The sequence below is a fragment of the Caretta caretta genome, chromosome 9 (genome assembly GCF_965140235.1).
Source record: "Caretta caretta isolate rCarCar2 chromosome 9, rCarCar1.hap1, whole genome shotgun sequence".
NCBI lineage: Eukaryota > Metazoa > Chordata > Testudines > Cheloniidae > Caretta > Caretta caretta.
The window spans coordinates 83326460-83341585 of NC_134214.1; the positions used below are offsets into that span (position 1 = coordinate 83326460).

Consider the following 15126-nt stretch of genomic DNA (forward strand, 5'->3'; position numbering starts at 1 on the left):
ACTTGTATTTTGAGAACTATGCTGATTAGCCTTAGAGCAACAATATCAAAATTCAGCTTATTATATAACATACTTCACAAATGCAGGAAGTTAATATACCTAATTTATCTATTAAAACCAGAAGTCAACTTAAGCAGGAGGAAATTTTTTCCTTCCTTAAAATTACATATGAGAGAAGGGAGCTATAAATTCTGATCTTGACCCTGCCACCTACCTTTTTAGTTCACACACACTATTTTTCCCTAAAATGTTTTTAACTCTTTTAAAAGTTGATTTGCAAATGGAATTATAATGACACAAGAGTATCCGGCAATGTGTGCTAAACTACTTCCAGTATAGTCTATGGACATTCAGTCTACCCACTGAAAATTCATTTTTTAAAAACAAATTTCTGATTGTCCAGTGATGTCTAGCCAATGAAAAGAGGAACTGGTCCACAAGTGGTCAAGTAAGTATTCTTTGTTGCTACTTCATATGGCTTTCAAGGTTCTCTAGTTGATGTAACATTGCCATAGAATGGGAGCTAGCCAGCAATCAGCAGTAGGACTGGGTATCAGGGGACCTACTAAAGAAGGGTGAAGCGTCAGTAGTTCTTGCGTTCAATACGTCCCTCTGCTTGGTTAGTAGGGACTTTCAACAGATATTGCTAGTATGTTGGTGGATTACTTTTGTTACGAATTACACCTGGTAGGACACTCATACAACTGCTGCGAATTATACCTTGTAGGACACGCACACAAATGCTGCGAATTATACCTGATTGGACACGCACACCAATGCTACGAATTACACCTGATAGGACACGCACAGTTTGAATCTAGGCTGAGGCACAGAAACAAAGTCCACAACTGCAAAGTTCCCAAAAGACACTAAGTTTATTACGCTTGAGCGTGGTGCCCCCCTGCTAGCCGGGGGGGACCCTGAATACAAATTATACAAAGGTTATATACTTTTTAGCAAAGCATGTTGCCCTCGTGCATCGGAAACCTTAGCCAATAAACAAACCCTTGTCTTATCTACCACCTATCCCTGCTTGGTACATTCCTCGTGCTATACCAGTATGTTAATTACACAGCATGGTCCTAAAGCCATGCATCAGTAACTTTTATTATCAGAATGGGAGGCCTCACATCAAGGCCAAGAGACAGGGAGTTAGAGACTGACAAAAACCAGATACTGGGAGTCAAGGCAGGCTGGAGACAAGGAGGAGGATTTTCACAGGGATTCAGTATCTAAGGATCACTCCTCCTGGTGTATGATGTGCTCGCATTTAAACAATGGTGGGCCCCAAACCAAAATGGAGTCACATGTGCTAACTTTTCCTTAACACTTTTAAATTCCACTTGTAGGTCACCTTTAATAGTTGAAGCTTCTCTTCCTTTAGAAGTCCACCCCACACACAAATTATTTTCTCCTCTGCTTAAAGTCCCTTAAGGCCCAATTCTATTCCCATGGGAATCAAAGGTGTAAAGAAATCCAAGGGAGCAGGACAAGTTCCTTAGTACCCAATTCTTGTAACTTCATGCCATCATGTGCTTGTGCCTCATCCACCATTTCCATATGATTCAATCTCTCCCCCCACCCCCACCTCCAATACCCTTTTTTAATCCACAGGTATAAGCTTCAGACGCTCTCTCATTCCTTTTGTTGCCTGACCCTTTTTAAGGTTGATGTTTAGATTAATGACCAATTGATCTGACTGCAATTAAGTTCTTCCCCCCAGAATCAGACTACACAGAATTCACACTATGGAGTTCAATATTTTGTGGGGCGTCTTGGTGTGAGTAACAAGGATACTCACATTGAGGGCAAAATAAAACCTTAGATACCTTTATTAAAATAATGGAGAAAGCTAGAAATGATCCAAACCACATAAGAAAGATAATACAGGATCAGGGTAATCTGTGGTGTCATTCTATGTATAAGCTTTAGAATTGCATGCTCACACCCTTAGTTGGGGACAAAAGGACCAACTCTGTCTCTGTCATGCAGTGTCCAATGGTACAAGTCCCCCAATGAGTTGAATGGTCAAGTAGAAAAGAAGCAGACGGCAATGAAAGAGGCCCAGGGAAGACCAGCCCCGGGCCACATGGTGACTGCCCTGTTACAGGGCCTTAGCATCATCTGTTCATATGCCCACATGTAGCCTTTTTACCAGTATAATACCGAGGTGTACTTATTTTATATGTTAACATATTGATCTGCGTGACTACCATTTCAGCGCATGATCATACCATCATCCCTTGCTTGTGGATTTGCAGTTATTACTTCCATGTTCCTTGTAGTAGCACTTACTGGAACATTCTAGCTCCTACTGGTGAGCAAACTCTTCTTAGTTCCCCAAATCTAAAGGTAACCGCTGATCTGTGCTAAGGGAGATGGCCTACTTAACCACACTTATGCTCCAGCTAATATCTTACAGGATATAGGCCTAATGGTTTCTTGCATTACAGCAGAATAGAATAGAAGGCAAGCCAGTGCATATAATGGGGTGAATATCATAGGGCAAACTTGCCCTATGCTACACTGCTACTTACTGCTTTACAATTCTTTGATATCTTTTATGCAATATGATTCACAAAATGATGAATCGTTTTTCTTATAGGGTATCACTATTTGATTAATTGATGTAATTTTATGTAAGGATTTGGGGAAGAGGAGTCTCTCTTTAAACTGTATAAAATGCTTCACCTTGCACTTTCGTGAAGCTGCAGAAATGATGTTATCTTGTACATTACCATTATGGTTTGTGGTATACTCCTCTACTATATACGTAAGCTTGAATTCCTAAATGCTGTCAGACATTGAGATAATTAAGTTTCCATTTGTCACCAGTAAATCCTTGTCTGAGTAGTGTCTTGAAGTTTATGGCCCATTTAAGGAAGAAAAACATTCTATATCTTTAATGCTATTCTCTTTACATTTTTATATTAAATGGCATGAACTTGTGTAAATTTAATAGCCCACTGAAAAATGGACTAATAGTACTAGCAAAAGTCAGGCATAGTGAAATCTTTTATTAATGCTCCACAATACTGAGCTATATATCAAGCACCTTCTCTTTTGAACCTCTACTTAACAAAGACTGTATATGTCATGTCAAATTGTGTAGTGGTTTTGCAGTGTAAAAAAATACTCTTTTGGAGACTAAGATTTCCTACTAGTTAGGTAGATGACTGGCACGATAAGAACTGTTGGGTAGAATAATCAGTAAATGTAAATTAGTAGCAACTCAGGCACCGTTGTTCAATGTCACTGCCATGGGTGGTAAGAGGAATTGAGGAATGGGCTGCAGCTGCTTCACCCTTTCTCCCCGGCACTGTAGCATAGTAGACGAAGGGCACATACATGGCTCCAAAAGACATTTCTAGTCCAAAGACTCCAATCTCACACGTATGCGATGCATGCAAAACTACACTGGAATCCATACTTACACATACTCGAAGAATTGGTTACCCTAAGATGACCTGTTGAATTTGGATAATGGCTCAGTGTTAAATAGCTCTTATAACATACCAAATCTTCTCTAAGGTATTCTTGAGGTGGAACACAAGAGAGCGGTACAGAAAACTTTGTTAGATCTTCTGCTTACTGCATATTCAGAGCAGAGTTAATTGCACTGATTCCAAATCAAAGTAGCTTCAAACAGGGAAAATATCTTATAAATAGAACAAGTCTCTTGAACTATCTGCAGTTGCCAGACTTCCTGAACAGTCTAAATTCTTTATATAAAGAGACCAGCAAAGAGCCTTACATTTTTAATTTAAGAATGGTTAAATTAATCCATTGATCCTAGATAGATTAGAAGCTCCTACATTAACACTGAGCATGTTATCATCTCTCCCTAAAGCAGAAAATTTAAAAAACAAAACCCCCTAGAAGACCGAATCTTCAGATCCATTACACCACTGCTTGTTAGGTAAATTAGCATGTTCCAGTTCCACTCTAACTGTACATGAAAATCAACTTTTTTACAAGATTTCTGCATAACTGTTTTAGATTTTGACCCTATTATAATTGGAATAGTAATATATGAACAAGATGTATCAGTAACAACTACTCTAAAAACAATAGCTCAATATATTGTTAACAAAACTGTGCTCTTTTATAGTGCCTTCTATCCAAAGATCTCAAAGTAATTTACAAACATTAATGAATAAAGTACCATTGGCAAGTATTCTCTCCATTTTACATACAGAGAAAAACAAAACACAAAGGTTCAGTAATTCCCCTGAAGTCAGTCTGTGGCAGAACTTGAAACAGAACTTGGGAGTTCCTGAGGTCTGTGCTTTACAGGAACACTGTCTACTTGAATTTTCTGAATTATCTAATTTAAATAAATAAATAAATACATACATACATTTTCTGATTCAGTACCCTTTGAAATACATTTTCAATTTTTTTGTTTTTGTTACTTTTTTGAGAAGGAAGACCCAGAAGCAACAATGCCCTCTTGTCCCCTTTCCCTTTCTGTGCATACTCCTGCGTACTCAGGGGCAGCTCTACCAATTTTGCTGCCCCAAGCAGCTGCTGCCGAATTGCCGCCGCGCCCGGAAGAGCAGCGGGGCTCCGTCGCATTGCTGCAGCGGGACACGGACTGCCGCCCCATTCTCAATGCCACCCCAAGCACCTGCTTGGAAAGCTGGTGCCTGGAGCCGGCCCTGTGCCTACTGAATCTTCTGTTTCAGCTTCAGTCTCACAAGCCATGGGGAAGGGTGTGCATCAACTATAATGCAGTGAAATCAAGTACAGAAAAAAAGTACTGTAAAATGTCAATGGAAACAGTCTGAAAAAAGTTTCTCTCTCAGAGTAATCTTAGTAACAACCATAGATATAAATTGTTCAGCTGGAAATGAAACTTGATAGTGCCCTTTTAACCTCAAGATCACCCTTCCTCTTTATTTTTAGGTTCTCCAAACCTAGAAGTTCCAGCTGTGCTGCTCTGAATTTTTTAAAGAATAAAGGACTAATCAGATGCTGATCAAAGGGGGTCCTCCTCTCAAGTCTGGGCAAGAAAAAGAATTAGCCCCCATGCTCTCAGAAGCACTTTTAAAATGCATAAAAATCTGCTCAAATAATAAATAGCAGCCTGATAGACTTTAGCAACAGATGTCATTTTAGTTAAATAAAATTACTAGAATCTATTTCATGGGACACACAGATAATCTGGCCCAATATAAAAAGTGCACATGCATAAACTATAGCTAATTCTCCAAAGGACACATTATACCACAAGGCTTGATACTCTTCTCCATTACATGACCCAAAGCTAGAAGATCTGATGTGAGCTGTCCTGTTCTCTACTACCTAAACCCAATTCATGTTCTGTATTCATTAGACAGACGAAAGCAACTAAGAATAGGCATAAAAGCCAACCTACAATGGTATTACAGACTATGGCTCCAGTTTCTCAAATACCTTCTTAGAAAACGTATTAAAATTAAATAAAAAGTCCAAGGTGATTTGTAAATTAAGTTAAATGGCTGTTTGCCGAGGTTAGCACAAGTCAAATGGTAACTGGTTGCAAGTGACATCACAAAACGTCTGAACACATCACATTAGAAAACAGGTTTTAGAAATATGGCTTAAATTTTGGAATGCACAGTCACACTTACAGATATTTTCACTTAAGCATTTGGACTACTAGATTATTAAATTAATATGACTACCCAACTCATACTATCGACCTCCCTGTATTAATATGCTAATCAAATTGTAGACCTTTGCACACCTGAAGACTGACAAAATCCTGTGTTGGAGGACAGTATTAAGCTTTCAGTCACGGGCTTAATCTTCTGCTCATCACTGCTTCCATCGCCTGCTGAATTCTGGTCCTCATTTTCTTCCTCATCTGATGAGGAGGAACAGGTGATGTCATCCTTCTGTTTTTTAGAAATTCTTTTTTCCACTTTTAAGTTACCCTTTTTATTCTCCTTAGCTGAACTCTTTTTACTCTTTTTTTTATCGTCTTCATAAGGCTCCTCATCAGAAGAGGACAATGAATCATTCTGTTCTTTCTTGGAAGTTTTCTTTTTGTGGCTTACTTTTTTCTTTTCTTTAGCTTCTATTCGTTTTTTATTCCGTTTAACATCTTCAGAAGAACTCTCCTCTTTCTTTGGGGACTTCTCAGCATCTGAAGAGGAATCATTCTGCAACTTCTTCGATGTTCTCTCTCTCAAATTTCTCTCTCTCTTTTCCTCAACAGCCATTTCCTTTTTACTCTTATTTTCAGAGGAAATGTAACTCTTTTTCTCTGGGGATGATTTATCTCCATCAGAAGAAGAACCATTGTGTTCTTTCTTATAATTTTTCTTTTTCAAGTTTTCTTTTTTGTTTTCTTTACTTTCTGTTTCTTTTTTATTCTTGGTTTTGTCTTCTGAAGAATCACAACTCTGCTCCTTCTCTGCAGGCTTCTCAGTTCCGTCCAAAGAATCATTCTGTACCTTTCTCTTTTTCAAATTTCTGTTTTTCTTTTCTTTTGCTTCTGCTCTCTTTTTACCATCAGAAGAATGACAACTCTCCTCTTTCTCCAGGGATGATTTCTCAGTATCAGACGATCCGTCATGCTTCGCCTTCGAAGTTCTTTCTTGTAAATCTCTGCTTTTCTTTTCATTGACTATTTGCCCCTTCCTAATTTTTTTATCTTCAGAAGAATGACTAATCTCCTCTTTCTCTGGGGATGACTTCTCAGCATCATCAGATGATTCAACCTGCTGTTTCGTCAAATTTATTTTTTTCTTACTAGTAGATCCTTTTTTATTCTGCTCATCTTCAGAAGAATCATAATTCTCTTCTTTTCTGGGGTATTTCTTTTTGGCTTTTTTTGCAGACTCTATTTTACTCAAACTCTTTATCTCTCTTTCTAACTCCGAGTCATAATTTGAAGAATCTGAAGGGTTCTGTCGTTTCTTTTTTGCAGAAGTGGAGCCTTTAGTTGATTTGCCTTTTTTGGCAACTAAATCTGAACCAGAAGTGGAGCTTTTTCTTTTGCGCTTTCCATTCTCATACTTCACTGGTTGTTTCGTTAGATCATTTAAACCATTCTTCTGATTATTGGATGTCTCACTATTGCTGTCAATATCTGAGGAACTAGGACTCATCATGGCTACTTCTTTAAGGACTGCTGGCATCTCATCTGAATCCGAACTTTGGTCCAATATGTCTGCTTTTTTTGATTTAGAAAGCTTATTAGGTTTAGGATGATCAGTAGTACTGTCAGAAGAATTTCTTTTATCTTTTTTTCTCCTTGACTGGGTTGATGATTTTTGCTTGCGCTTCTCACAGTATGCGTCATTGCTGTCCTCTTCTGAATTAGATGTTAAAGGATTCATGTCTGTTTGACGCCTCAGAGGTGTAGTCTTCACACGTGGAGACCTCCTGAGATCAGATTCCTCTACCAAGAGGACAGTTTCATTTTCAGGTGAGTGTTCATTAACAATGTAATGATTTTCTTTTCCAGAATCACAGTTTTCTGCCTTGGGTGTTACATCAGCATTCTGATCTCCCTTTACTGGATTACTGTCTTGATCTTCAGCTTTAACTGGAGAATCAGAAAGGGAAACAGGAGTCAGTTTTACAAACAATTCTTTTCTTACTTTAGCTGACGCTTTTAACTTGGTACCTCCTTTAATTTCTTTTGAAGGTGTAGTACATTTTATATTTGCATTTATTGTCTCCGATTTATTGTCCAGCTCCGTTGCTGTACTTCCAGTGCCCTGTTCATCTGCTGCACTCTGAGTTTCCATAGCCGATTCTAGAGTCTCAAAAATATCTTCAGGGACTGATGAAGGAACAGACACAATATCCATGTCTAAAGCCTCAGTACTATTAGGTTCATACTGAGGCTCTTCATTTGTCTCAGACTTTTTATCTTCACTGCTAGTATTCTTGTTTTCTGTTTGTGTTGTTGCTGGAACATTTTGGTCCATGGGCTCATTGTTAGGCTGTTCGGACACAGCTTTTTTCACTGACTTTACAGCGTCCTCTTTCAACTCTACATGTTCCTTTCCTTCATCTCTTTTCACCTCATTTTTTTCTAGTTTAATATCTGTTTTTTTCTCTTTGGTATTTTTCTCTTTGATTTTAACATCCAAAGCTTGAATCTCTTGATTCAGACCTTCTTCTAATGCTAAATGAGCTTTTTTTATGTCACTCAACACAGATTTAAAAGCTTTCAGCTGACGTAGCTGTATGGTAGAGTTTATTTCTGAATTTTCTACTGCCGTTTTCAAAAAACTTACAAAACTAGCGTTCATATTAGTTGTGGTCTCAACCAGTTTTTTTGTCTTTTTAAGCATGTCTTTTGGCACCATTAGTGCTTTATAGGAATAGGTTAAAGAACCAGAATATGAGTCATCTAATTTCTTTTCTTCTCCATTACAATTTGAAATATTTCTCTTTGGAGAAAATTTGAGTGTGTGATCATATATTTTACTTTTTTCACTCTCAACTCTGATCTTCTTCTTGTTTTGTTGCAATAACTGTTCTAAATTTTCAAAAACACTGTCACATGCAGTGACCAAGTCCAACAAAGGTTCTGGGTGGCAAATGTAGCAATGCCATTGGTTATTTTCATCCATTATGGTTGACAGCTCCTTTCGACCCAGGTTGCGCAAAATGCACTTTTTGCAAAAGGCATTATGGCAAAAGTCGCAGCAAATTAAATTTCCACCTTCAGCACACCATCTGAAATGATGATTGGGAAATGTTAAAAATGATACCCCAAAACAAATTACATTAATTGTTTAGACAAAGTTTAATTGATCATTTTTAAAGTTTGATTTAAAAAGTTACAATATTTTAAAAGTTTCTAATCAAAGGCAAAATTTTCATTTCAAAAGATGGCAAGCAGATATCTACTAATTTAGAACATTACTGAAACACAATAATTAACAAAAAAGACACTGAAAGGCAGTAGATTAAAACGTTGATTTAACAGTTCAGAAAACCAGAAATATTCAAGTACAGCTCCAAAAACCCTTGCCTAGCCTCCAGGAGAACTTGCCTGGCAGAAGAATGTAAAAAATTGCCACATGAAAGAAACTTAAGTCTTCCCTGTTCAGTACGAGAATTATAAGAGTATGGTCTTTTGTAATACAATGATACAAACTGCATCTCCCTTTCTGACCCATATCACAGGTACAGGGCTACTGAGGCCCATTTTGCAGGGGTTCATGAGGTACTGGATGGGGGGAGGAAGGTGTCCTGAACTGTGTATACTCAGTGTATGTAGGAGAAAATTTTTCTTTTTGGAACATGTCTGGAGCACACAGTCTGACAAAGACCAGAAAGTGAACAGGATAGAATGAACCTATTCTTGGTTTACTGGACAGATGCAAAGTTCTGAGTGGACCATATCTGGATAGTAATATGAGACAATGTGGCCTCTGGTTGATGACATAAGAGTGAGTGAGGGTTTTAGCTTCTACCTCTTACATATATATTAGTGGGTTTGCAGTTTACAGACCAATATATCAAGTTTTCTCTGGGAAAGTGAGCTTCAGTGGCCCACCTGATAAATGCTATTTATGGGATAATGATCAGAAAACATATATAAAGCTGGTGTTGGAAACTTAACTAAGTATACATAAACTGATGTTTAGGTTTTAGGTCATGTGATATTCAACTTTTAACTAAAAGGGCTAATTACTTGATTTCTTTATATTTATGTTTTCCTAGTTTGTACTAAAATTTAAAATTGAAATATCAACATAATATTATGGGTCTGTTGGCTGGAGAGTAGGCATTTCATTATTGTTTTAATTGATGTGGGTAATATTATAGTGGTGTTTACATACTTACCTACACTGTTCATCCATTCCATCTGAATCACGGCTAATGTCATCACTCATATAATATTTGTAGCAAGTCTGCAAGGCAAATAGGTGGACAAGGAATTTTTTTTCAATTAAAGTGAGATGGAATTTAATAAATCTTTAAGACTTAATCTAATGAATGCATTAAAGTCAGACTCTTAAAATGTTCTTAGAACTTCAGATCACTGTCTATAAATGAAAACTAGAAACCCCTTTAAGATGTTCTCTCTCTCTCATTTTCACCTGCTGTTTACAAAATTGTAACTAATCTTAACAACACTCTAAAGAGACAGCAGCTCCTACACAATGACTCTTCTGAACTGAATGGTACAAGCCTTATTTGAAAATTAAATATGTTTGCCTTCTTTTGAAGACCACAGGTTTTTTTTATTCTAAAACTTCCAAGTTGACTATTATTTTTTATATTCAGTATTGGTCTACACTTATCTCTGCATAGCTACATTGGTCAGGGGCATGGAAGGAAACAAAAAACAAAAAAACCCACCCTGACCACGATAGCTAAACCAACAAAACCCTCAGCGTAGCTGCAACTATCATTTCAACCTCATGTTGTTGTTGATGTTAGCAACGCAACAATTTGTACAGGAACAGAGTTTATGAAATTAAGTCTAAAACTTTTTAAATAAGATTTGTGCACTACCAAAAGCTGCTAAACATTAAGCCCACTTGATTAATAGTAATGACTGCGGTTCCTGAATTGGTTAGGTCAAATTCTGAAGTCTTTATTCAGTCTTTTTTTAAGTAGGGCTCCAGTGACTTATCAGTTTTCCTTGAACAAGAGCTGACAAAAGACTGTAGACCAAATGCTGCCCTCACTTGTACCCACTGTCATCACAATCCTGAAAAACAGCTTCAGGATCTATCCACATGTGGTGTGTATAAAGTAATGATGCACCCTCGCCTGGAATACAGAGTTCAGTACCTGGTCATCCTATGACAAAAAAAGTTATAGCAAAAACATGATTCAGAGACAGATAACAAGAGTAGTTAAGAGACGTAGGAAAACACCCCCATGATGAGATATTGAAAAGTCTGGAACTGTTTCTTATTGGTCTCTTAACTAAGGTAAAGGAAATGACACAGGGATAGAAAATAATGAAAGGTACAGAGAATTCCTGATCTGTTCTCCCTTCTTATAATATTAAAAAACAAGGCAGCATTCAATGAATTTAAAAGAAAGGAAATGTAAAACTGATAAAAGTAAATATCACCTTACAGTAGAACTCACTGACACAAGGCATAATTGAGGTTAAGAGTTTAGCAAGATTAAAAAAATAGATTGGACGCATATATAAAACTAGTTTCAGAGTAGCAGCCGTGTTAGTCTGTATCCGCAAAAAGATGGAAGTGAGCTGTAGCTCACGAAAGCTTAAGCTCAAATAAATATATATAACTCGACTATTCAGAGTTACAATGGGACTGGAAGCAATGTTCCTTGTGGACTGGTTATTCTGTACCTACTTTTGTCAGAGATTTTGTAATTTCCTGAGAAGCAGCTGGTATTGGCCCATTGTCTGAGTCAGGATACTGGACAAGATGGACCTCAGTTCAGATCCAGTGTGTCAATCCTTAAGGATATAGTACTAGACCAACTGAAAAACCTGAAGACCAAATACAGCCCACATCACAGACCCTACATGTCACTCCACCCATAGGCGCCAACTTCCCTCTTCCCAGTGCGTGCTCAACCCCTCCCCTGGCCCTGCCCCTGCCCCACCCTCACCCTGCCCCCATTCCACCCATTCCCCAAAGTCCCCATCCCCTTCCCACCCCCTCCCCCTAAGTCCCTGCCCCTTCCCCGCCTCCTCCCCTGAGCACTCCATGTCCCCGCTCCTCCCCCTCCCTCCTGGAAAGTCTTAAGCACCGCCAAACAGCTGTTAGGTGGCAGGAGGGTGGGGGTGTGGCCGGGAAGCGCTGGGAGGGAGGGGGAGGAGCGGGGATGCAGCACACTGGGGGGGGGGGGGGGAAGCTTGGCTACTAGTGGATGCAGAGCACCCACTAATTTTTCCCTGTGGATGCTCCAACCCTGGAGCACCCACACAGTTGGCACCTATGACTCCACGAGCTTAAAGAATTGACACAACAGGGCATGGGTGAATTCCCCCATTGCAGGCACAGCATTGGGCCAACATAGGCCACCCTACACTGCCTCCTTCAAAGACTTTAATGTAGGGGCATGATGGAATGGACATGGGTTGGAGGTGATCTACCCACAGTGGTCAGTGCTACAGAATTCTGGACTGTGGTGCTGCCCATACACAACCAGTGGGAAAGTTGCCATAAGTTAGGGCGGACCCTGTCATTGATCTAATTTATATCAGGGGCTGTTTGAACTCCAGGTAGCTGCCTAGTTCCAAGTAGTGCAAAGGAGTCCTTAAAGTCACCTCTTCTTCCTTACCTTGGTGCTGAGCCTTTTGTGCTATGCCTCTTGGGAGAGGCAAACTGATATGGAGCCCTATTATAGCATATAAAACCATAAATACCAAAATGAGAGTAGTTTCGTGATATATTCCAAAATTATTAACACTTTAAAACTAATTCCAAAGAAACCACAATAAATTAAACATTTGTGGTGTATAAGCTTTATCAAAGTAACTTCACATTTTAATACTTGCTTTTCCCTTTTCTGCTATCAGTTTCCTTGTTTATGTACATTGCAAAGTTTAACAGGCTAACAAGAGAAAACAATACACAGAGAACACGTAGTGATAGATCACTTTTTTTAAGAAATGAAAAGGCACATGGAGGCACAGTTTATTACATACCTTACAGATAAGAACTTTCAGTGTAGGATGTCTATAGATTGAATCCTTTTGAAAATGGTTCACTTGTTGCCCACAGGCTGTACAGCTTACAATTCCATGCAGACCTTCCTCTATAGGTGATTATAAATGACATATTAGTTTTTAAAAGAAATCTATGAACAACTACTGTGTTTCCTTATTACAATATTTTGGTTTGTCAAATTATTTGTTTACTTCAAAACCCACTCTAATGCTTTACCACCCAGCTTTAGAGGAAGCTTTCTATAACCACTCACCTTTTTTTAAAGGCTAATGAAGAGGTTTTGGGCCACTATCTGCTTTCCAGATAAAATGTATCGAGGGGAAAAAAAATTCTTCCTTGGTGAGGTTATATACTTGGATTAAATTGTTATTTTATGAGAACATACTTGGAACTGTCAGTAAAAATACATTTAATCATGGTCCTGCATTGTAAAGTAAAATCCCTCAACTTTCAGTTATTCCTCTTCATAAAGTACCACGTCAGTTTATAAATAAATATTTTAATATTTCCTTCAGATTTTTAAATTTATTTCTGAATGAGAAATAAGGAAAACAAGTCTATGAAAAGTTAAAAATATAAATAAAATCTCTCTGATTTTGTGTGAAACGTTATATAAGATCAAAAATAGATTAAGGCAATATTTTGTAGCAATTGTACAGGACACCTCCAGACCATTCTGCTCAACACACTGTCCTGGAAGTTCACATTCATTTTGTCATCTATAAATGTTTTCTGTATCTGAAATGACAGTTTGACAAAATACACTTTGACCATCCTATTGCTAGCTACTACTCCAGTTTTCCAGTTGGTTTAGTCCTGTTTGCTGTGGTGGGGCTTCCACCTGTAGTGTGGTCTTTTAGTACAAACTGTTCCATTTAACAACTTTTATTCTTATTCTTATAAGCAGTGATGCTGTCAAGAAAAGAAGGGAAGCCAGCTGAGAAACCCCACAGCCACTGTTTTAAGTTGGAATCAAGCAGTAAAGCAGGAGAAGGCTGCAGGATGACTTATGTCAACTGCAACCTGTCTGCCTGTATCAATTCAGGAGGCTGTGAATCCAAGAGATGAGACTTCGTTTAAAGGCTTTAACACACATACACAGAATCAGGCACAAATACCAAAAAGAGTTCAGGAACCTACTGAACTTTTCAAAAACAAAATACAGACTATTGGCAAAGATTCAGAGATTTTGAAAAAGGAGACAGAGCCTTAAATGGACTCAGAGTCTGTTAGGCTTAAGTAAAGAGGAAGAAAGCTTTACAAAGAAAGGTGAAAACAACAGATCTCATTCAGAGTCAGACATTTTCAGCTGCTGGGTACATCAGTGTGTGTTAACAGACTTGAGAATATTTTGGGATTCTTAGAACAAAGTACTTGATATGAAATGGAAAGGGCATTTCAAATCCTTGAACCAACTTCAGGCTTAAGATGGGTTTTGTAAAATAGGTACAGCAAGTCAGCTTTCCGGCCAGCCCCTGTTATATACTCTTGGCTTTTCCTTCCTTTGGCTAACAAGAAACACATTTTTGACATTGAAGGAAAATAAATTATCTTATTCATGGAAATCTCTATGCTAGTACTTGAGTCTCGAACACCTCACAACAGGATATACAAGTTTGACCTGCTCAACCCCATTTTTTCCAACTACTAGTCTAGAAGCAAAGATTTATGGTGTTTTATCTTACAGAACTGTAGGTTATATTTTGATCAGAATCAGTATATTATCCTTAATTTTGACAAAATGTAAGATGTCAACTGGTAATTCAGCTTACCAGGAAGAGGACAAGAAACATTTGGCTGGTATTTTCACTTTACAATCCTGTTCAGCACCACATCTATAAAAAGAATAGATGAAGACCTGACCGATCCCAGGCCAGTTGCACCATTTCTGTAATTCCTCAAACATTCTGAAGATTTTATCCCTCCCATAGTGTCTAAACTAGTTCTTATAAAGGTCAGAACCAAAGAATAGGAAAAAAGCTGTAGTTTTATATTATATAATATAATGGTATTGGCTTGAATTCAAATTTCTGGCAGTAAAATTCCAAGGAACTCCATGTCCACTCAAGCCTCATCCTTTAGGACCTTAAGCTTGGTTCACTAGATTGATATGAATACAAACTGTGGAAAGCAGCTCTTGACAGAGTGTGCCACTTTGAAAATGGTAATTAAAATCCTGAATTTCATCTAGAAGTTTCCTGGCTGCCAAAGCCGAGTATGAAGTATATGTTTAATATTCTCTTGCTCAGAAGGTAAATAGCCTCCACTTGTACTAAAGTGTGTGCCAGATACAGCCTATTTCAATACTGTAGACTAGTAGTATGGATGACCATGACAAGATCTGAATCAAAGAATATTGTCATTAGTATATCTGGTCAGTAATTTTATACTACATATGCTATTATAAGTGTTCTATTTTCATGAATATCAGTGTGTTCAAAACTCTGTCTATCCTGACAGAAATTTCACCAGATTTGCATGGTAAATAAATACCTGGTTATAT

General features: G+C 38.0%; 1 protein-coding gene across 6 annotated transcripts in view; it reads right to left on the reverse strand.

The window, feature by feature from the left end:
* The window catches only part of ATRX (ATRX chromatin remodeler), a 139870-nt gene that overhangs the window by 82910 nt on the left and 41834 nt on the right, over positions 1 to 15126 (reverse strand). For all 6 annotated transcript variants that reach the window (XM_048865450.2, XM_048865447.2, XM_048865446.2 and 3 more), the window contains 3 exons: positions 12602 to 12711; positions 9802 to 9869; positions 5732 to 8685 (listed from right to left, as the gene is read on the reverse strand). In XM_048865450.2, coding sequence (XP_048721407.2) covers positions 5732 to 8685; positions 9802 to 9869; positions 12602 to 12711 — 3132 coding nt within the window. The remainder of the gene's footprint in view (positions 1 to 5731; positions 8686 to 9801; positions 9870 to 12601; positions 12712 to 15126) is intronic.